The sequence below is a fragment of the Cervus elaphus genome, chromosome 10 (genome assembly GCF_910594005.1).
Source record: "Cervus elaphus chromosome 10, mCerEla1.1, whole genome shotgun sequence".
Lineage (NCBI taxonomy): Eukaryota > Metazoa > Chordata > Mammalia > Artiodactyla > Cervidae > Cervus > Cervus elaphus.
In genome coordinates this window covers 49,891,972-49,914,754 of record NC_057824.1, presented here as the reverse complement: position 1 = coordinate 49,914,754, position 22,783 = coordinate 49,891,972, and the positions used below count along the sequence as shown (strand labels likewise).

Genomic DNA, 22,783 nt, shown 5'->3' with positions numbered 1-22,783 from the left:
GCTCAGCTTTCTTTATAGTCCAACTCTCACATTCATACATGACCACTGGAAAAACCACAGTCTTGACCAGACGGACCTTTGTTGGCAAAATAATGTCTCTGCTTTTTAATATGCTGTCTAGGTTGGTCATAACTTTTCTTCCAAGGAGTAAGCGTCTTTTAATTTCATGGCTGCAGTCACCATCTGCAGTGATTTTGGAGCCCCCCAAAATAAAGTCTGACACTGTTTCTATTGTCTCCCCATCTATTTCCCATGAGGTGATGGGACCAGATGCCATCATCTTAGTTTTCTGAATGTTAAGCTTTAAGCCAACTTTTTCACTCTCCTCTTTCACTTTCATCAGGAGGCTTTTCAGTTCCTCTTCACTCTCTGCCATAAGGGTGGTATCATCTGCATATCTGAGGTTATTGATATTTCTCCCAACAATCTTGATTCCAGCTTGTGCTTCCTCCAGCCCAGCGTTTCTCATGATGTACTCTGCATATAAATTAAATAAGCAGGGTGACAATATACAGCCTTGATGTACTCCTTTTCCTATTTGGAACCAGTCTGTTGTTCCATGTCCAGTTCTAACTGTTGCTTCCTGACCTGCATATAGGTTTCTCAAGAGGTGGGTCAGGTGGTCTGGTATTCCCATCTCTTTCAGAATTTTCCACAGTTTATTGTGATCCACATAGTCGAAGGCTTTGGTGTAGTCAATAAAGCAGAAATAGATTTTTTCTGGAACTCTCTTGCTTTTTTGATGATCCAGCGGATATTGGCAATTTGATCTCTGGTTCCTCTGCCTTTTCTAAAACCAGCTTGAACATCTGGAAGTTCTCGGTTCACGTATTGCTGAAGCCTGGCTTGGAGAATTTTGAGCATTACTGTACTAGCGTGTGAGATGAGTGCAATTGTGCGGTAGTTTGAGCATTCTTTGGGATTGCCTTTCTTAAGGATTGGAATGAAAACTGACCTTTTCCAGTCCTGTGGCCACTGCTGAGTTTTCCAAATTTGCTGGCATATTGAGTGCAGCACTTTCACAGCATCATCTTTCAGGATTTGAAATCGCTCAACTGGAGTTCCATCACATCCACTAGCTTTGTTCGTCGTGATGCTTTGTAAGGCCCACTTGACTTCACATTCCAGGATGTCTGGCTTTAGGTGAGTGATCGCACAATTGTGATTATCTGGCTCATGAAGATCTTTTTTGTACAGTTCTTCTGTGTATTCTTGCTACCTCTCCTTAACATCTTCTGCTTCTGTTAGGTCCATACCATTTCTGTCCTTTATCGAACCCATCTTTGCCTGAAATGTTCCCTTGATATCTCTAATTTTCTTGAAGAGATCTCTAGTCTTTCCCATTCTGTTGTTTTCCTCTATTTCTTTGCATTGATCACTGAGGAAGGCTTTCTTATTTCTCCTGGCTATTCTTTGGAACTCTGCATTCAAATGGGAATATCTTTACTTTTCTCCTTTGCTTTTTGCTTCTCTTCTTTTCACAGCTATTTGTAAGGCCTCCTCAGACAACCATTTTGCCTTTTTGCATTTCTTTTCCATGGGGATGGTCTTGATCCCTGTCTCCAATACTTAAGCACAGGCAAGTAAAGAGTAACATGTTTATATGCTGATGGGAATGTGATGAAAAGAAGGCTGTTAAGAGGAAAGATGATTTAGGAGGAAGAGGGAGAAATTGGCTGAGTGATGTTCTTGAGTAGGCATGGGGGGATAAGGTGTAGAGATGAAGTAGTAGCTGGGAGTGTGAAAAGTTATTGCTTCATTTTGTTCAAGAAAGTAGGTTAGGTCATCAGCTGACTGTGGGAATGCAGAAGGTTTCAGGAGAGAGGAGAAATACAGGGGCACTAGGGCGGTGGCTCAAACTTCGTGCGCGTCAGAATCACCTGGAGGACTTCTTGAAACAGACTGAGCTCCCCGTGTGTGAGTGCTCAGTCGATCAGTCATGTCCGACTCTTTGCGACCCCCTGGGCTGTAGCTCACCAGATACTAGAGTGGGTTGCCATCTCCTCCTCCAGGGTATCTTCCAGACCCAGGAATGGAACCCGCATCTCCTGCATTGACAGGATTCTTTTACCACGAGTCACCTGGGAAGCCTGAGCTCCTCCTGATTCTGGCGGTCCCGATTCCAGGAGTCCTGGTTCTGTAGGTCTGGGGCAGGGCCTGAGCAACTGTATATCTAACAAGCTGCAGGTGACGCTGATGCTGCCGGCCTGGGGATCACTTTCTGAGAACCACTGTGATTACTGTGCAGCAGTAGGGCCCTCTTGAAGTATGTGGTCAGACTCTAAAGTGAGAACAGTCAGTGAGAAAGTTCAGAGAGAACTTTTTCTCCAAGCGTGTTCTGAAGCACAGGTGCGGTTGCAAAAGAGGCAGAGGGTTGCATGAGCCAGAGATGATCACTGAGATCATCACAGAGCTGGCTGCTTCTTATCTGTATGTGTGTGTGCGCTTAGTCACCAGTCGTGTCCGACTCTTTGCGACCCCACAGACTGTAGCTCGCCAGGCTCCTCTGTTCAGAGGAGAATCCTCTGGGGATTCTCCAGGCAAGAACATTGGAGTGGGTTGCCATGCCCTCCTCCAGGGAATCTTCTCAACCCAGGGATCGAACCCAGGTCTCCTGCATTGCAGGTGGATTCTTTACCTTCTGAGCCACCAGGAAAGCCCTCTTATCTCTGGGCCAAGCCCAGATGAAACTGCCTCAGATGCATCTTTCCTGACCATCTAATCTGACTATCTTCCTCCTCCTCACCATCTTGCACTTTCACATTACTTTTTCTGGCAGAAAAATTTTCATTCTTCAGAATCTTATGTAAATTTATTTTGTTACCTGTTTCTGAATCTTTTCACTGGAATGTATGCACCACAAAACAGGAATCTTTTCTTGTTGGTGGTGGTCACTGCTATGTTCCTAGAACCTAGAAGAATGCCTGGACACCACAGGCGCTATTTACTCATGAAAAGTAGAAAGAAAGAAACAAAGGAAGGGAGAGAGGAAAAGAGAGAGAGAGCCAAGGAAACACAAGAAACCAAACGATAGTATTTGTTTTGACTACGAAGAGGAAAATATTTATATAATTATAAAATATAAACACAGATTACTAAGTCTAAGAGGCTGGGATGGTTAGATACCATCACTGACTCAATGGACATGAATCTGAATTTGCAAACTCTGGGAGATAATAGAGGTCAGAGGAGCCTGGCATGCTGCAGTCCATGCAGGTTGCAGAGTCAGATACAACTTAGCAACTGAACAATAACAACACAAAATTAATGTAAATACATCAGAAAGATGGGAAGGAGGAGCTAGCTAGTTGCATCTTCTTTTCCTGAAGACAATGCTTCCCAAATTCCCTGTTTGGACCACGAGCAGGTTGTGGTCATTGGAACTTGGGCAGTGAAGATGCACACCATTTTCATGCCTGGCTTTAAAACATCTCATGCAATCCTTCGTTCTCTGTCTCTGTCTCTCTCAGCTCATCAGTGTGCTGAGTGCAGAGGACCCAGTAGTGACTTCTGGGGAGGCCCAAGGGGACAGTGGAGTTGTAGGATGAAAGGGACCTGAGTTCGTGGCAGCTTGGAGGACAGCAGTGTAAAAGCCTGCTCCTGGACACTGGCGGGACTTCAGGTGAGTTGAAAATAAACTTTACTTGTGTCAAACAGCCACTGAAATTCCAGGGCTATTTTTATTACTGAGAAAAATAGAAATGTCAAAACGTGATTTATTAGTAATTACTAGTGTTTCCATTTATGTTCAATCAGGAGAAAAAGAAATCACATGTTAATTTGAACAGGGAAAGTTAATGTAAAGAATTATTAACTGTAACAGAGTAAAGAGAGTTCTAAAGAACAGTAGTGAGTTCTGGAATAATTCTTCACCTTACTAATTCGCTCTAAAGTGATATCCCTTCTGCTATGTATTCCATCCACTGAGTATTCTTAAAGAATATCTCCATTTGCAAGCTAGCTAATGGGTTCTTTGTAGGGTGTAAAGAATGCAAAGTAACATACATGCTAATCAAAATAAAATTGACTCCAGGAGGGATCTGAGTGTCTGTTCCCACATGGCAACAAAACAGCAGGAAAAAATGGAGTGAAGAAACACTGGTTGGCACTGCACTCCCCCACCTGATGTCAGTAGGGCAAAGTGTGGACCTGAACTTGCACCTTCATCTGGAGGCAACAAGGCCATGAGAACTGGTTCTCCACTTACACCAGGGTGGCACTGGCAAAGCCCAAAGGAATGACACATAGCATTTGTAATATCCACAATTTAATTTTTCAAAAATGTAAATACATATAAAAAAAGAATATCCTGTGGGTGCTCACTGAGCTTCTTGACACTGAGTTCCTTGAAGAAGACTTGGTCCACCTTTGAAATTCCAGTGTCTACCTCAGTAACTAGCACACTGCTACCTACAAAACTTTTTTCCTATATGCCAAATTGTAATTTACTAATTTCCAAGGATAAATATGTTTCCAAGACTTACAAAGGTGTGTATAATTTGGGGCACCATTTTCTTGATTTTAAATAAGGCCATTTCTTTAGTTAGGGCTTGGAGAATTGAACACTTTCCATTTAAGCATTCACCTCTAGATCCCCAAAATCTATGCTAACTTGCAAATTAAATTATTTTTTCCTATGTTGTCCCAGCTTTTCTCCCAGGACTTCCTTCTGGTTTTTGGAGACTTTTTTATTATGGCCTCTAGATCTCTAACTCTGCTCTTTGCCCTTCCTTCTTTTGAAAAGGAGGGAACAAATCCCGAGGTGTAAAATAACATGTTCTCATCCATCTCAGCGGCAGAGCTGGCCTGCTTCTTCCTGTCTGAGTCCATTGCCAAAAGATCCCAACACCACCCCCCCACCTCCACCCCTCAGCCTAGCAGAGCCTCCCGACTGGAAACCACGCATTCTTTTATACACCCTTAACTCAACCCTTCCCAGTGCACACGGCTTGTCTCAGGGGATTGAAGGGGCTCATCTCTCAAGTGTTACTCTTACTACACTTCACGTGACTCCACGCCTGCCTTGTTCACTTACAAGTTGAGCACTCACGAGTCAAGGCTGTGTGTTTTCACCATTTTATTCCCAAAGCACATGATGCTTACCCCGCAGCCCTTGAAAAGTGCTGGTTGAACTGGTGTCATCAGGGTGAAGAGAACCAAGAAAGGCAGAGTTGGAGCTGGGAAGTCTGTTGATGGCTGTTTGATAGGGTAATAATTTGTTCTAGCAAAATAAGAGAAAAGGAGGTTGTGTGTGACAGGCAAGGAGGTCTAGTTTCAAAGCAAACAACAACCCCCAGAAATCAGAATCAAAAAGAAAAAAAATGCAAAGGGAGGCAGCAAAGATGCCAAACCCACAGGAACCAGCCATAACATAATCACTGTGTTAGTCAGGGTTCTCCGGAGAATAAGGGGATGGGGAGGGTGGGAGAGAACATATTTATTTTGAGGAATTAGCTCACAATATGTGGGGACTGGTAAGTCTTGAATCTGTAGGCTAGGCCAGCAGACTGGAAATTCAGGAAAGGGCTGATGTTGCAGTTTGGAGTCTGAAATCTGCTGGGCAACAGGCTGGAACTCAGGAGCGTTTCTATGTAATTAAATTCTTGATGAGAATTCCTTCTTCTCCGGAAACCTCAGTCTTTTCTCTTAAGACCTTCAGTCGACTGGATGAAGGCCATCCACATCATGGAAGATAATGTGCTTTATTCAAAATTGAATACTTTTCCTACCTTAGATGCACCTTCACAGTGTAAGGGAGGATTTTTGTTTTTACCTCTACCCTCTTAGGGTTTTCAGCTGGGCCTAAGAATTAACTTGACAGAAGATAGATTAGCAGGAGAAAAGCGTACAAATTTACTTACTACAAGTTTTAAATGACATGGGAGCCCTCACAAGGAAATGAAGGCCCAATGAAATGGACAAATCTATGTGCTTTTTATAGCAGGCAGAAGAAAAAGAGGCAACTAAGGAAAAGTGACTAAGCTGTGGGGAGGCTAAGGAAAGATAGAAATTATTTTAATAAGGTCTGTTTTACAGAATTCTCTAAGTCCTGTAAATGGACCTCTGCTTTATGCAGAACTCTGCATAGCATTTCTCACTGCTCAATATACTTACTTTCTTATTTATTAATTTTTTATCTAGCTCACCCTCTGCCCCACAGCACCTTGAAAACAATAAAAATATGTCTTATTTGTATTCACTGCTACATCTCCAGTTTCAAGAACAGTGTGTGGTACACAGAAGGCGCTCAATAAACACTGGTTGAATGAAAGACTTTGCTCCCTTCATAAGTAGTATGATTCAAGTTGTTTGTGAAAATGGAACAATTCTAGCGATGGCTGATGAGCATTGTCCTGTGAAAGGTTCCTCTCTGTCAAGAACAATGAGAACCGGGAATTTCTGAGGTAAAATCAAGTGTAACTTCAAAAAAAAAAGTTGGCCAGTGGAGCAATGGAAAAAGCATCAGCTTCAGCAACAGCGGACTTAGACTGGAATCTGGCTCTGCCACTTGCCAGCTGTGTGCCGTGAGCAAGACTCAATCTCTCTCGAGTTTCCACTTCCTCATCTGTATAGTATCTGGGGATATTATTACAAGGACGGTTAATGAGGGTTTGGCCAGTGTATAGATGAAAATGCTTGGAACGAGTGTGTGCTTAAAAAAAAAAAAATACCACAAGGCCACGGAAGGTTTTGCAGATCAAGCATCTCCACAGAACTTTCTCTCTCTACATCCCCCTCCAATTTAAATTTCATATTATAATCATACCTGATTTTTAAAAAGGCATCCATCTTCTCTAACTGGTTTTCTCTTCAAGCAACAGCACTTAGTTTTACTTTATTGATATGATTCACACACTGTAAAATTCACCCTTTAAAACTGTACAATTCAGTGGTTTTCATTATATCCACAAGGCTGTGAAACCATCATAACTCTGTAATTCCAGGACATTTTCATCATCCAGCACAGCCATTAGCAGTCACTCCCCATTTCCCCTTCTGCTCAGCCCCCAGCAAACAGCTAATCTGCTTTCTGTCTCTATGAATTTGCCTAGTGTAGACATCTCACAGATACACCCAGATGATATGTGGCCTGGCGGGTCTGAGTTCCTTTATTTAGCATGATGTTTTCAAGGTTTATCCATGTGATAGCATAGATCAGTACCTCATTCCTTTTTACAACTGGATAATACTCCATTGTATGGATATGCCACATTGCTTTATCTGGTCTTCAGTTTATGAATATTTGGGTTGCTTTCTATTTGGGGGCGATTATGAGTGATGCTGCCATAAATATCTGTGTACAAGTTTTTGTGTAAACATACAGTTTTCAGTTCTCTTAGGTATGTATTTAGGAGTGGAATTTTTAGGTCCTATTTAACTTTCATTTATAAATATAGTAACTCTATATTTAACTTTCAGAGGAACCACCAACCTGTTTCCCACAGCAACTGCACAATTTTACATCCCTACCTGCAATGTATGAGGGTTCCAATGTCTCCAAATCCTCATCAAGCTTTTTTATTAGTTTGTTATCATTTTGCCTCACATTAATATTGCAGCAGGTCTAAAAACTACTTAAATTAAAACAGAAAATTTCTATATGTCACTCATATATTCAAAAAATTACCCCAAGGTCATTTTCTAATTATTCTTGGCAGAGAATATTCAGTATTACAGATGCCTTGGCTAAGGAGGGATAATGCTCTATCACATAATTTCTTACAGAAACCCGGGACGAAAAATCGCTTTGGAACAAATTCCTGTCAGAGAGCTGCCTTAAGTAGGCACGAAAGTAGCATCTGAAGAGCTCTTGATCTACGTCTTTCGGCTCTGTCACGGTTCCACCTGCAAGCCGCCTAGCATTGCTGGAATCCGCCCCCACCCCCCCGTCCCCGTGTGCGCAGGCGCAAACTTCTCGGCTCGGCCTCCTCCCTCCGGCCCCGCCCCCAGACCCGCCCTCCGCCGACACGCCCCCCACCTTTGCGCTCTGGGGCTCAGGGGAGGGGAGAGGAATGTTCAAGAGGATGTGCGGCCAATGCGCGAGCGTCTCGGAAGCGGCGCTCCGCACTGGCAGAGTAAGTCTGATGACGTAGTCACTCTCCAATCGGCATCCTGGGGGCGGGACTAAAGTCGGGCAGGGCAGGGCCGGAGGAGGGGACCGCCGGGTGGAAGCACGTGATCGCGGTCTGGAGCCGGAAGCTAGGTCGGCTTCAAGCGCCCCCAGCACCTAGAGCTGCGATGGTGAGTGAGAACGCATGCGCAGAGTTACGCGCGGCGCCGGGGGTACCTTGCCCCTGTCCCCCAATCTCTTTGGTTGCCGCGTCCTGAGCGTGCCCTCCGGCCTCACCTCCTATTCTCCCCGGGACTGGGAGGGAATGGAGAAGGGAGGGGTGGCGACGTAGAAGGCCAAGGAGAAGTCGCTGGGAGGGTGTGTAGAGGCCGGGGACTGGTCTGAGGGGGAGGCGGAGGCCACAGGTGGGTTTGGGGAGGGGGCCCGAGGGTAGCGGAGGGGACGTGTGGAAAGCTAGTGGAGCCCCGGGCGGAGGAGAGGACTGACGGAGGCTCAGGAGGATCAGTGCTGAAGGCTGTGTAGAGGGAAGAGGGTCTGGAAGGGCCCTGGCTGGGTAAAGAGGCTTGGAGCGGGGGCAGGGGGCACTGTCAAGAGAGGGACTCGGGTTTCCCAAGGGCCATCCTTTCGGCCTACTCCTCACTAATTGCATCTTTACCCACTAGACTTCGGCACTGACCCAGGGGCTGGAGCGAATTCCCGACCAGCTTGGCTACCTGGTGCTGAGTGAAGGCGCGGTGCTGGCGGTGCGTTCTGGAAACGGGAGGGGCGTGCTCCAAGTACACATGACCCTAGGATGCCTTCTAATGTTGCCCTGTTTGGCCCGATTTGTCTCTGTTCTTGATCTTTACCTGGTATCACGCCTGGCATGTAGGAATTAAATCAATTAACCAATCTCTGGACTCTTAGTCTTGTAACTGTCCTGAGGTAAAGAGGTTTACTGACTTTACCAAAGTCAGGCTAGTTACAGGTTTGTTGATAACTGACAATACCCAAGTTACTCTTGAGTATGTCTATTTGGTATTTATTGAAGAGGCTTGGTATTTTGTTCTGTAGTACAATACAGTGTCAGCTCTAGAAGTTTTCAATCTAGCTAGAGAGACAAGGCTTAAGACTAAAAGTTCAAAGTAGTGCATGTGGTTAACGCAGCTGAAGGAGTCCAGAAAGTGAAGGATTCAGCCCTTCATACTATAACTTGTGTTTTGGCAAGGAACCTTCCTTGGATGAGGTAAGAATTCATCTGGGCTTAAAAGATGGATAGATGGCAGAAAAGAAAGAATATTCAGGGTTGGGAGGTGGACATGTTTGCAGGAGTGTAACACCAGCCTGTCTGAATTGGTGATGGGGTTATGTTGAAAAGATTTGGAAACATTTGGGGGAAGAGGAGGATATGGTAGGGAAAGGTCCGATTGAAGGACTTTGACGGCTGGGTTAACACATTTGGATTAATCTTGGGGGTAATAGGTTTGAAGGGTTTTTGAACAGAAACAAGCTGATGAAGTGATTGAGTGGCATTGTTCTGTTAGGTGTAAAGGTAAGCCAGAAGGGGCGGGATTCAAAAGCAGGGATGCTGTTGCCGAAATCTAGGTATGAAACCTCTGGTTGCAACAAGGAGGAGCAAGGAGAGAAGGGGTTTTTAAAGGAAGAATTGTCTTAGTAATGATTTAATGTTAGTCACTCAGTCGTGTCCGACTGTGCAACCCCATGGACTGTAGCCCGCCAGGCTCCTCTGTCCATGGGATTCTCCAGGCAAGAATGCTGGAGTGGGTTGCCATTCCCTTCTCCAGGGGATCTTCCCAACCCAGGGATCGAACCGTGGCCTCCTGCATTACAGGCAGATTCTTTACCATCCGAGCCACCTGGGAAGCCCTTGTAATGACTAGAGCTCAGTGATAAAGGGGATACTTTTCCATCCTGTACAACTTTGTATGCAAGCCTAGACCAGCAGGGACCTAAGAAAGGAAGTTGATTGGGGAGGGGGAGAGGTAACGGGGATTTTGATAGTCCAGCTTTAAACACTTGAGTTTGATATAGAATAGGGTAAACTCTAGGAGTTGGTGATGGACAGGGAGGCCTGGCATGCTGCAGTCCATGGGGTTGCAAAGAGTCAGACACAACTGAATGACTGAACTGAACTGAGTAGCAGTTAGATAATGCCAGGAGCTAGTCAGAGCATCTTGCCAGTACTCTTGTGACACTCACAAGCATGTAAGATAGGTACTGATGTCCCCAATTTACAGATGAGGAAACTGAGGTATAGAATCCAGCAGGAGGGCTATATTGAGGAGGTAAGAAGTTGAGCTCAAAAAAAAAAAAAAAGAAGTTGAGCTCATTATCAGAAAAGAGGAAGCCCAGGCCGCTGTGACGTCATTACTCAAGGGCCAAGTAGTCCGAAGGGGTTCAGAGACAAAAGGGATGTTTATGTGTCAGGTTCTACAGACAGGGTGACAAATGGGAAACGGGAAAAGATGGAGCCTGGGACTCTAGCTGTGGTGGTTGGGCACTGATATGTGAGAATGTGGTTTTTTTCAAATAAGCGGAGACAGGGAGAGAAACCAAGATTCAGGGATTGGGGAAACAGGGTCAGTGAAGAAATGGATGAGAGTTCCTGCTTCCTCGGGGAAGCCCAGTATTTTAAGGATGACAAACATGATGGCATCAAGAGGGGCAACAATGTCATAGGAGGGTTTAGGTTTTTCCAAAACTAGGGGTGATGTACGGAGAAGGTAATGGCACCCCACTTCAGTACTCTTGCCTGGAAAATCCCACGGACGGAGGAGCCTGGTAGGCTGCAGTCCATGGGGTTGCTAAGAGTCAGACATGACTGAGCGACTTAACTTTCATTTTTCACTTTCATGCACTGGAGAAGGAAATGGCAACCCACTCCAGTATTCTTGCCTGGAGAAGCCCAGGGATGGGGGAGCCTGGTGAGCTGCCGTCTGTGGGGTCGCAGAGTTGGACACAACTGAAGTGACTTAGCAGTAGCAGGGGTATGTAGGGGTGTTGGAAAGTGGAGACAAGAGAGGTTACACATGCTAGCACCAAAGTGTTCTTGGAATTGCCTCCCAGTTCTGTTCCCTGATTCCTGCTGCCCTCCCTCTGTGTGCAGTCATCTGGGGATCTGGAGAATGATGAGCAAGCTGCCAGCACCATATCTGAGCTCGTCAGCACGGCCTGCGGTTTCCGGCTGCATCAAGGCATGAGCGTACCCTTCAAGCGTCTGTCGGGTGAGCCTCGGCCTCTGGTGGGGGGGAGGGGGCGGTGCTGCTCCCCAAGGCCACTCTTCTAGGGGAAAGACACCTGTCCTCTACCAACTTCCCACCATCTCCCCTGGAATCCATGTCTTCCTCTTGGTATTTACCCTGTATCAGAACTATGAGGAGAGTAAGAGAAAGGAGGGGATTTAATGGAGACCTTCCATCTTCTAATGTTTGAGCTTTGAACTGTTGAATTCCTTTGGCTTTGGATCCTAGCCAGTTTGTGTGCGACCCCTAGGGAGGCCCCCACAACCCACTAACTCTCTGCTCCCTTCCCTCTCCTGGGGCGGGGGAAGGTGCGTCTTCCCTCCAGTGGTCTTTGGAGAACACACGCTGCTGGTGACAGTCTCGGGACAGAGGGTGTTTGTGGTGAAGAGGCAGAACCGAGGCCGGGAGCCCATTGACGTGTGAGCCTGCCCAAGGGCGAGGGGCAGAGGAGGAGCCTCTGTGACGAGAAAGATGGGAACCTCCGCAGCCTCTCTCTTGGTGCCGCTAGAACTAAAGCTGTCTGCTCACCCGCTTCCCCACCCCGACCTGGAAGGCAGAGGCTCGGGAACTTTGTACTCTGTTAAGGAGAGTGAAGGGGAGAGGACCTCCCTTCTTCTCACCCTCCCTAATAAACATGAGTGTGATGTTCCTGGGCCCGGGGACGTGTTGTGTGTATTGGGGGAGGAGGGTCATACCCCATGTGTCTTTCAGCTTCCGGGGCCTCAGTCCAGAGGAGTGGGGTGGACAGAGAAAACTGGGAATCAGAAGGAAAAAAAATGGGTGGGAAGGGAGCTATCTGGTGTACAGGCTGGAGGGAATCTTTCTGAGCCCTTAGGTCTCTGCTGCTGCCAACCCACGCACAAGTAACAGTCTTCTTCTCCCTCCTGAACAGGCATTTAATAGTCTTATTTCAGTTGGAAGCAGTAGTTGGAGAATAAGTTACAGGGACAGACAGACCAAAAAAAAAAAAAAACCAACCCAAACCAAAAATCCCACACAACTTAAAGTGCTTCAGGCTGCAAACGTAAACAGGAGGACGAGGGGAGGCCACCTAGCTCTCTCCCCTGACCTGAGACAGGAGGGTCGTGTCATTGTCGGGTCCCTTTACCGTCACCACCCTCTGATCTCAGCCCTGCGGGTGGGAGGGAGGGAGGGAATGTCAGAGGCGGGGAAGACAACGTAAGAGGAACAAGGAAAACACTTTGTAAACTTAGAACCAGGGTGCAAGGCGGGGGGCAAGGGAGCTCCTGGAGCCCCTGCCCTGGCCACGGGGTGGGGCCAGCCCCCCCAGGAAGTCCGGGAAATACTGTCGGCTTCACGCTGCAGCCATCCCCGGCCATTTCACAGCTTCGTCCCTCGTCCCTCATCAGTAGACACAGACAGGCGGCCCTGCGGGGGCCCCCTCACCCTAGGTGGGAGGCTCCCCGGGGAGGCGCAGCCTGGAGGGAGCACCCACGCTGGGGGCTGTCCATTTCCGGGAGTGTGAGAGGGAGGCGGCCGGATGGTCTACTTGACCGGCTCCACCACCAGGACCTTGCACTCGCGTTTGGCGATCTTGTCCAGAGAGAGCACAGCCTTGTCCGGGGGCAGGTAGAGGGGCCGGCCGACAGGGGAGGCCACGGGGGGCGTGATGGCCCGGCGCTCCATCACACTGCCCGACCTGGAAGAAGGTGGAGGCTATGGGCTCTGGCCAGACCCCAGGGTCCCGTCCTGCTCCCTTTCCAATCCCGGCCTCTACTAAGCCCGTGGGCCCCTGTCTGCGCACTTCCATACCTCATGAGGTGGCTACGGGAGGGCTGTTGGTGGGAGAAGGACTGAGAGCGGCCCAGGCTGGCCTGGTGCCTCTCCACCAAGTCCCGGACGGCAGGGCTGCTGGGGCTGCTCTTGCGAGAGAGGGGCCGGGCCTCGGGCGGCGGGTGGGACACGCTGGCAGTAAACTGCAGCTTCAGTTTCATGTGCTGGCTCAGCTGGGGTGGGGAGACACAGATCAGCCGGCCAGCTCGGCTGCCAGGCCCCTAACCTCCTTTCAGGTCATCTTCCCCACTTGACAGGCCGAAGTGGGATCTAAAGCCCACCTTCCCTCCACCCGGCTCTGTAGCACCCACCCACTTATGCTTCAGCCACAGAAGCCAGCAGCCCTGACTCCTCCCACCCGATGCTAGGCCTCACCCAGCCCACCTCGAAGAGCCCAGTCCGCAGAGCCTGGAAGGCCACACTGAAGGTGAGCGCGCTGCCCTTCCGGGAGAAGCCGAGGTTGTTGAGGGGTGTGTGGCAGACGATGGAGTCCAGGGCTGCCTGCATGGCCCGGCGCTCCTCCTCACACAGCTGCTTTCCTGACGGGCAGAAACAGGGCTGGGAAACAGTCTGTGTGGTCTTTCTTGGTCTGCAGGGGGCTTTGACGAGCACAGTCTTATTTGCTGCTCAGAGCCACTCTGTGGAGTAAACTGACTATATGCTATTGTTTGCTGAACTTTATAAACAACAGTAGCTAATAGTTACTGTGTGCTGAGATCTATTCTAACCACTTCACATATATTAACTTATTAAGTTGCTGTGACAGCCACATGAGGTATTATTTTCTCCATTTTAGAAATGAGAAATCTGAGGCTCAGAGAGGTTAAGTAACCTACTAAAGGTCACACAGCTAAGAAATGGGAGATGTACAAGGCAAACAGGGAACCCAATCCCTTAAAATCACTCTGCCCCACAGCCTCTCTAAACTCTCCATTATGACACCATGGAGACCACCCAGGTACACAGCTGAAGCAGCCTGCCACAAATCACCCGCCTCCATGACATCTTCCTTTCCCTTCCCCTCCTAGCAGCTACCTACCAGCCTGGGCATGCTCCGGGGTCCACACGAGCCTTACAGCAAGGAAGTCTTGGAGATTGTTGAGCAGCGTGTAGGTAACAGTGAAACGCTCATAGGTCCGAACAGGGGACTCACAAGAAGCAGTCATCACAAAGCACGGGCGGTCCAGGCGGATGCTGGGCAAGCTAGAAGCAGTGAGAGAGAGAGAAGGAAGCAGGATGTGTGTGTTTCGAAACAGAGATGAACAGGATGGTGTCCAGTGGGGAGCATTGGGGGGGGGTGTCCCACAAACTCACCGGTAGTGGGTATAGATGCTCTGGGTGAAGGGCAACTTCGGTGTGGACCACTGAACCACAGCAATCAGGGGAACCTCTAGGCCCTGTCGGAGGGATGAGCAGAAATATCACCTGTGTGTGATGACCTGAAGGAGAGGTTCCCTCTCCCATTAGTCAACTCCCTGGCCTCTCCCTTCCCATTGCATTTTCTCAGCCTTTCTCCTTAAACACACCAGTCCCTTGTACTCACCTCCTTGGCCCCTGGAGGGGGCTGCTCACCCCCTCTGAGCTGAAACAGGAAGTTATGTTCCTCCAGGGCACTAAGTGGGCAGGGGAAGCAGCCAGAGGTACCAGGGAGCCGACAGAAGGAGCCCATGGAGACTTCCCCAGATTGGTGACTAGTTGAGAAGAAAGGGACCAGAGCTGGACCTTTCGCTGCCAGAGCTCTGTGCCCTGCGGCTGTGCCCAGCACTCTGTGGCCCCGCCCCTCCCAGGGCCTCACCAGACATTGTCCACCAGCAGCACAGAGCCGTCGGGCATGACAGGTAGATAACTGGCATTGAAGTTTGGGAGAATGCGGATATCCCAGACAGAAATTTCCTCCTGGGAGGAGCTGTTCAGCACTGTGGGAGGTAACCAGCTCAGCTCAGAGTATCTGAACTCCTCGGACCACACCAACTCCCCCCTAAAATGGATCTATCCCCACCGTATTGTCCAGGGTAACTGCCACCCAGCCAGCACCCTTGCTGCTACCCAAGACTGGAGCCTCCAGTCTGCTCACCCTTGAGCACGGTCAAGTGTTTTCCAGCCACAGTGAACTGGCGGCACTTCAGAACCGGAGGGGGCAGCAGAGTCAGCAGGGTGCTCACTGCAGGAGAGGGTGGAGGCTGGAGATGACGGGCTGGGCACACCTCACCTCCAACCCACAGGTCCAGTCTTCCTCTCCCCGGATCAGGCACTTGCTGGTGCCACCCCTCCACCGTCCCCACAAAATCCAGACACTAGCATTTCCTCTCTGCATTCTCGTCCCCACCTTGGGCCTTGAAAGCGCTCTGCTCGCCCCTGAAGGTCTCCCCAGGAGATCGGGTCTGCAACAAGCGCAGGTAGCCTTGATCTCTGACCTCTGGTGCCTCAACCTCCCGCTTCCACACGGTCACTACAATCTGAGCACAGGGGACACGGGACCACAGTTAAGGAGAAACAACCTCAGAAAGGCGTCTGAATTCAGACAGAGCTCCACCCCGTGCTAACCTTACCTTGGCCTTAGGTGTCCCTGGGGGCAGTCTATCCAGTGAAACGGTGAGTGGGAAGATGACCTCATCTGTGGACACAATTGGTTCCTCCACAGGCAGCTGGGTTGCCAGAGGGGTGAAGAGGTCAGGAGAGTCAAGGCCGCCCGCCGCGCCCGCGTCCCCTTTAAGATCTACGGTACGTGGTTCTCGCCCTCCCCTCTCCTCATCCGTCATAGGCCTCCAGCTTCCCGCTAGCGTCCCTCTCCCCTCCGGTCTGGGGAGCCCAGCAAACCGCCCCTCAGCCCTGTGTCGTGGCGCTCCGGGCTCCTCACCGTGGTCGCTCCCCCTGAGGTAGCAGGGCCCGGGCCGTGGGTGAGGAGGGGGCTGCAGCCTCGAAACAACCCCCCACCGCCAGGGTCCCCGCCCCCCGGGGGTTCGGGGTCCTGGTCGCCCGAGCCACCGCCCCCGGGCGCCCCGCCTCCGGCGCTGACCGAGGCCAGGGCGGCCAGGGCGGTCGCCAGTTCCGCCCAGGCCCCACGGGAGCCCAAGCCTGGGCCGCCCCCGGCGCCGGACCCCGCGCCACCCCGGCAGCGCAGCACCAGCAGGAAGCGAACCGTCTCCCCTAGGTAGAGGTGGTTGCGCCGGGGCAGCGCCCGGTACCGGCCCGGGTCTCCCGCCAGCTCCGCGCGCGGCGGCAGCGGCACGGCCGGGAAGTACATCGAGTAGTCGCACTGGGACTCCATGGGCGGCGCGGGCCGGGGGGCGAGGTGGGCCGGGGCCGGCGGAGGACAGAGGGGCCGCTAGGGTGGTTCCGGGAGCCCCGAGTCCCGACTGGTGCTGCGCGCGGCCGGGCCGGCCCGACAGACCAGCTGGGGCCGGGAACCGGGGCAACGAACCCGGAACCGAGACCCCACGGGGCCGGAACCGGGGTGCGGGACCGAATGACTGGTGAGAAACCGGAAGCGGAAGGGAAGGGGCGTGGCCTCGGAGGCGCCGGAATTTGTAGGTGACCGGACTTTGGAGGAGAGGGGCGGGTGCGGCATGGGTTAGGCTGCTGTGGAAGGCTAGAGTTCTTGGACTACGAAAAGAACCCCCGCCAACCCCGTTTCTTCCAGGAAGATGCTCTATCCCCTTCCCTTGTCGCTCTAGAGCAGGTCGAAGTTTCAAATTATTTATTAATTGAACATTTCATTCATAGTGAAATGAGCGCAGCCCAGTAACAAGTGTTTCATAGATGGACGTATTATTCCGATCCCTTCTGTCCCAGACTTGCTCTATCGTACTCCATGGTTTGCTCCTCCAGAAGGCCTTCGAAAGTGCAGCTTGTACCTTCGGGGTTGGGGGTAGGGTCGGGGGTGGGAAAGGGGAAAAGACAAAAATGGGAGGGAGCCTGCTGCTTGGTCTGGGATTCCTTGGCACAGGCTGGAGGATGTAGGACCCACATTCTTGCAAAGTTCCACTTGTCCTCTGGGGAGCAGACATGCTTTCTGAGGGAAGCCGAAAGGGCATCTGGCTGCCTCACACTCATCACTGGCGCCCTATGGCTTAACTGCTCTTCAGCTTAAGACAGCGGTTTGATGCCTAGGGGGAGGGTCGCCTTGAAGTCTTGAGGGGCAGAGAGACTGTTGGGGGGAACTGCTTGGCATCTAGCTTATCCTTGTACTGCAGCTCGGGGGTAGCCAGGCGCTCACACTCCTCCTGGTCTTGGAGGCTCAGCCCACTTCGGAGCACATAACCCAAAACCTTACCTGACCCAAACTGGAAAGGGCGGAATCGCCGGTCAGTGATGTACTTGGGGTCTAAAGCCTCACCCCCCACCAGACAGTGTTTAGCCAGGGCCTCTCGGCGAGCCCGGAGCTCCGCCACAGCACTCTCCAGCCGGCTCTGGCCATATTGCTTTATCCGGGCCCACAGACTTCGGTTGAAGTGAACATAGAGAGCCCAGTCCAAGTTGTTCCAGGCTCGTGCCCGGGCAGTCAGCTGCCTGTCCTCAGTGGTCAGTCCACCATCGTCAATGGTGCTTCCGTCCTGCCCACCTCCAGCTTGGGCATTGTGCATAAAGCCTACCACATCATCTAGACCCCAGCACAGCGCATCTGCCAGCAGGACCAGTGACTCATCAAAGTACTCAGCCACCAAGACCAGGTCAAAGACAGAGTCCAGCCAGGCCAGATTCCACTGGATGAAGGATGAAGACCCCAAATCTAAAGAGGCAGGGCTGGACATCTGGCTGTGACCGTCAGCAACAGTGGGAACAGGATGGAAGAGAGCATTGGGATCCAGGGTGTGGGCTGGAGGGCCAGCACCAGAAGGTAACTGGGGAGGGTTGGGGTCTCTGGAGACATGTGGATTCCCTCTCTTGGTCCTCATATCTGGGGGGAAGGGGAGGCCAAAGTCAAACCATAGCAAGTTGCGCGCGTAGTGGTCCCCCCGGGCCCCAGGTCGGTAGAAGGCTCGAGGATTGGCCAAGAAGGCAGCCAAGGATGGTGCTTTGCGGAAGGCCGATGACGCGGATTTATAGTAGGAGAAGGCAGAGCGGGCCAGAGCCGCTGGGTCTCGGACAATGGAAAAGAAGAAGCTGTCAGAAGGCATGACCTGAAGTACCTGGGGAGGAGAGGAAACCAGCACAGAGAGTGAACTATAGAGGAAGAAACTAACAGCAAACCCAGTGCGCACTGACCCCCCCGCCGCCTCCAGCCTCCTTCTGACAGCTCTGCTGGGAACCCCCAGCTGCCTTCACTAGCTGCACAGATCTTGGTAAGGTACTTGACATCTCTGAAATTCAATTTACTTATCTGCAAAATGGGACCCATCATACCTTCCTTCCCAGATGATTATGGAGGTTACATGAGATAAGGATAGGAAGGAACCCAGAATATGGGGAGCTCCTGGAAAACATTAATTTCCTCAGGCCTTTCTGTTTGCTTTGGTTGGTAACACTTCTAGGAATCAAGCCTTGTGTTCGCTTCTCCAACAAAAACCTATAACATGTCTACCCTGGCATTCTTGGTCACAGCTCCAAGAAAGGAACTGGCTTCAGGCCTCCTCAGGAGGATCACTGGCAGCAAGTAGATAGCAACCATAATTCTATCTCAGGCACAGGCGTCAGGTGGGCAGGCCAAGCCCAGCGTGGCCGAAGGTCAGGGCACTTGGGAGGCTCCTTGGCATCTTGGAAAGCAAGAGACATCCCTGAAATGGGCAGTGAGGAGCCATGGCCATTCAATAAGGAGCTGTTCTGAGTCTTGGGACGTAAGATCCCACTTGTTGGCAAGAAGGAAGGTGGGCATTGGGCTGAGCCACACCCTAGTGTGGTCCAGCAGGCAGATCCACACCAGAATCCAGCTCTGGGGCTCCCTGAAGGATTTCTGCCTCTGAGTGTGACTGTGGTCATTACCATGACTCCCTGACAAGTCCTCCAATCTGTTCTATGGATGTGGGGCATGCCTGAAGGACAAGCCTGTGAACTGTGTGTCTTTGAAGGCATAGGGGAAGAGTGCAGAGGACAGTCCATGGCATCAGAGGGACCTGGAATAAAATTCCAATTCAGCCACTTACCAACTGGTGTAACTTTGGGCAGGTTATTGTGCTTCTCAGAGCCTTTATTCCTCCATCAATAAATCTGGGTTAATACTCACTTTGAAGAATGTGCAAGTGCATGGAACATGGGAGGTAGTCAGTGAATGGTGGTGACAGTCATCCTAAACTCCAGGGACACCTGCCTCAGTGACTGCTGTCCTTGCTTCACTCTCAGCAGTGCCCCTCGCTGCCTGGTAGATCAGTTCATGCTGCTGCTCCTTTCTTCAGCTCCAGCTCCAACAGGACTGTCTTTGCAGCCACCACTGAAGTACTATCACCTACACACACACACCCCCCACTGCCACCGTGTCTTTGAGATGTTTTGCTCTGAGAACACCCGATATTACCCTTACTACAAAGTCACGTCCACTCTTGCCTATAAAACCCACCTGTTGAGAAAACCCCACCTCTTTTGATGAATATTCTCCCCACCGTTCCAAATAACAAACACACATACGCACACACACGTGCAATGGAAGGCACTTTGGAGCAGCTGGGCCTGGCTTCAAATGCTAGTCTGCAGCTTTCTGTTAACAGAGGGCCAGTCCCTTAGCCTTTCTGGGAGTGAATCTCCTCATCTGTGTAGTGGGGACACTTACGCCTTCCTGGCAGGGTGATGGTAGGATGACTACCCAGCACTCAAGACGTGTTCAGTGAAAGTTGGCTCTTGGCCTGTGTGTTTTCATTTGCCCATTGATTTCCTCCTCCAAGAGCTCCCAGGTTCCTCTGTGTGTGTGTGTGTGTGTGGATGACATGTGAGTGCATGCATGCATCTCCTCATTTAGAACTGAGGCTGCGGGGAAGGAAGAGGGGCTGGGACTGGGCTAGAGCTTGGCATATAGCTGATCCTCGGAATCTGGCAGACATGGTGAAGGGTGTGAGAGGAAGGCGGGTCCGAAGGCAGTGACTGCACAGGGCCCCTGGTGGTATCAGTGGGAGAGGCCTGGAAGGGCCAGGGGCACCTGGAGGGAGGGTTGGTGGGGTGGGGTGAGAGTTGGCAGGGCACTGCTGCCAGCAGGCTAAATGGATCAAGGAAAGAGACTAGTAAATTCTAGATGGGAGAAGGCAGAACTTCAGGTGCCAGAAAATTCTGAGGAAGAGACAGCTGAGGAGAGGAGAACAGGACTCCCACCTTTGTGGGACCGCCCCCCAGCCCAACCTTTGGGTAAGGAGATGCCTGGGGAGCCCCCATTGCCTGGGGTCTCCCCCCTGGTGGTCTTGGCTACAGGCCCAAGCCCATCTCTCCCCAGTCCCTCCCACCCCCTCAACACTCCTCACCTCTTTCAGGTTGAACCTCATGTGATGACAGAGGATGTGGAAAGGGGGCTGGGTGTCTCCACTCTGAGGGCGGTAGCCTTTGACCCGAGAGGCCTGGAAAAGTCTTGGGTAGCCAAACTGGTAGCGGGCAGGGAGGGCAAAGCGCAGCCCGTGTCGGTCCCCATAGCGGTGAAGCAGACTCAGCACAGAGCTGCTCCCGGATTTATGTGTCTTCAGAAACACAAGGCGCTGCCGCGGCGGGCACGACGGAGCAGCTGGTCCCGGGGATGAGGCCCAGAAATGTCGGAGCTGCAGCCCGGGTAGCCTGGGGAGAGACGGGAGGGGAAGTATCCTGTCCCTCACCAGCAGGTGGATGGATGTCTCGTGGAGCCAGGAAGGCATGGAGTGTCCTCTGAGGCCCCAAGAGTCACAGACCCAGATGGAACAGACAAGAGCACGGGGGGCATCTGGGGGCCATTGGGACAAGATGGGAACTCACCTCCTCTGGAAGGGACCCCCCCAGAGCTGGAGGGCAAATCCGATGGTCATGAAGACTCCCAGAGCCACCCCCAGGCCCCGGGGCCCCCAGAGGCGCATGGTCCTGGTGGGAGACAGAAGGCCCATGTGGCCCGGGGAAGGGTGACGCTGGAGAGGGACAGGGCAAGGGCCAGGCGCAGAGGCAGAGACAGCTGGAGACCGCCGTGCAGCCGCGGAAGGCGCTCATTCGAGTTCGGGGGTTCATTCCCCAGGCCTGCTCGCAGCCCCGGTTGAGTCTGCCCCCTGAGTTAGCAGATTTTTGCCTCCGTCAGCGTCTAGAAGGGAAATGAGGGGGAAGGAGGGGAATCTAAGGAGCGGGTAAGAGCCTTCGCTCCTGCTGCCGGGCAGCCGCGACCTCATTGCAGGCAGGGGGGCGGGAGGGGAGCTCTCTCTACACCCAGGTCTTCCAGGTGCCCCGTGACTGTGGCTCTGCTGTCAGCTGCAGCTCCCTCCAACCTCCAAGGACAGTTTCTTCCCAAGCCCCAGGGATTTGGAAGTGAAAGGGAGGAAGATCAGACCAATCCACTCGTACCAAGGAGATGGACATCTCCAGGCCCCGGGCCACCTCCTCTGCCCCTCTGCCTGTGACAAGTCCGATGCGGCGCCCCTCTCTGAGGCTGAGAGGGGAAGCCTTAAGGAGGGCCTGACGGGGCACACAGCTTAGAAACCCAGGGAAGTGAGACCGCAGGAACGACTTTGTAAGGAGTAAGAGTCGACCGGCTCATCTAAGCTCAGGCATCCTTTCCCTCGCGGGAGCGGCGGGCGCGAGCAGACGCCAGTGTGTGAGAGCGGCCTGGGGGGTTGTAGGGTTGCTTACGAAGCCCAGTCCCAGCCATAACCTCCCCCCCCAAACACACCCCCGTTTCCACTTTCCAATCCCAGCAGTGCACCCAGAGGGGATCGAGAGGGTGGGGCTGGGGAGAGAAACTCTCTGACACAAAGATAACAAGACAAAAAAAGCGAACGCTGAGCTTTGGAATTCCTTCTCAGGCCCCAGCTTCCCAATCAATTGGGAGTCCAGACCTGCCCCTTCATTCCAACCCACAGCCACGGGCCACAGCCCGTCTTTCCAGCAAGCCCTGACAGCCCCCTTCCAGGATGAGCCCAAAGCGACCCCAGGCAGAGAACCCACACTTGCTACCTAGAGACCCGCCCCCTCTGGCATCACCCCCCCTCACCCCCCCCCGTTTCCTCCCCCAACCTAGCCCCACACCGCACCCCCTCCCATGTTTAGATTTCTTGTCTTCCTTCCACCCATCTCTGTCTCCTCCCATTACCTCCAATTCCAGCCCTCGGACCCCTCCAGCTTTGGGGATTGCTCAGTCTGTTGCCAGCCCTGGGTTGGCTCCCTCTGGGGTTCTCTCTGTGAAACCCCTCACAACTCCTCCCATCAATTCTAGAGTCCTTCCACTGATCTAGGTCTCAGCTTCGCTTGCCCAACTCACCAGGCCACCTGAGGAGCAGCAGGGAAATCGGGGTCTGGCCCTCCCGCCCGCCCCAGCCACCGCCCGGTTTCTCGCTCAGCTCAACTTTCCCCAGAAACTTTCTCAGCGCCCAGGCTCCTCCCCCTCCCTCCCTTTGTCCCGCCAGTCCGTGCCGCTGATTCGGCTTTGACGGCGGCGTCTCTGGGTCTCTCCTTCCCCGCATCTTTCCTTCTCTTTCAGCGCACCCAGCCTGCCCTTAGAAGACACTTCTACCCTCCTTTCGCCATTGTACTTTTTCTTTCAGCTTTCTGCAGGACAAAAGGCTCATTCAGGCTGAAAGAAAAAAGAAAGAAGATG

At 51.8% G+C, this 22,783-nt stretch overlaps 3 protein-coding genes across 4 annotated transcripts; 1 reads left to right on the top strand and 2 right to left on the bottom strand.

Annotated features, from left to right (window-relative positions):
- Positions 1-8,090: 8,090 nt before the first annotated feature.
- Positions 8,091-11,967, top strand: LAMTOR4 (late endosomal/lysosomal adaptor, MAPK and MTOR activator 4). Its single transcript, XM_043915272.1, has 4 exons — positions 8,091-8,241; positions 8,734-8,814; positions 11,178-11,295; positions 11,639-11,967. The coding sequence occupies exons 1-4, from the start codon at positions 8,239-8,241 to the stop codon at positions 11,734-11,736; spliced, it is 300 nt and encodes a 99-aa protein (XP_043771207.1). The 5' UTR covers positions 8,091-8,238; the 3' UTR covers positions 11,737-11,967.
- Positions 11,968-12,191: 224 nt separating this feature from the next.
- Positions 12,192-16,722, bottom strand: TRAPPC14 (trafficking protein particle complex subunit 14). Its single transcript, XM_043915207.1, has 11 exons — positions 15,965-16,722; positions 15,657-15,752; positions 15,434-15,563; positions 15,182-15,268; positions 14,903-15,023; positions 14,651-14,798; positions 14,422-14,504; positions 14,147-14,310; positions 13,492-13,646; positions 13,087-13,280; positions 12,192-12,973 (listed from the first exon to the last, which is right to left on the bottom strand). Exons 1-11 carry the CDS (start codon positions 16,373-16,375, stop codon positions 12,820-12,822), a joined length of 1,743 nt encoding a protein of 580 aa, XP_043771142.1. The 5' UTR covers positions 16,376-16,722; the 3' UTR covers positions 12,192-12,819.
- A 67-nt stretch (positions 16,723-16,789) lies between these two features.
- On the bottom strand, positions 16,790-22,560 carry GAL3ST4 (galactose-3-O-sulfotransferase 4). Of its 2 annotated transcripts, none has more exons than XM_043915232.1 (4): positions 22,448-22,560; positions 20,965-21,277; positions 20,487-20,790; positions 16,790-18,236 (listed from the first exon to the last, which is right to left on the bottom strand). In XM_043915232.1, the coding sequence occupies exons 2-4, from the start codon at positions 21,087-21,089 to the stop codon at positions 17,214-17,216; spliced, it is 1,452 nt and encodes a 483-aa protein (XP_043771167.1). In that variant the 5' UTR covers positions 21,090-21,277; positions 22,448-22,560; the 3' UTR covers positions 16,790-17,213. The 2 variants fall into 2 exon arrangements, with proteins under 2 accessions (XP_043771167.1, XP_043771166.1); XM_043915231.1 differs by lacking the exon at positions 22,448-22,560 and adding an exon at positions 22,280-22,298.
- Positions 22,561-22,783: the final 223 nt, after the last annotated feature.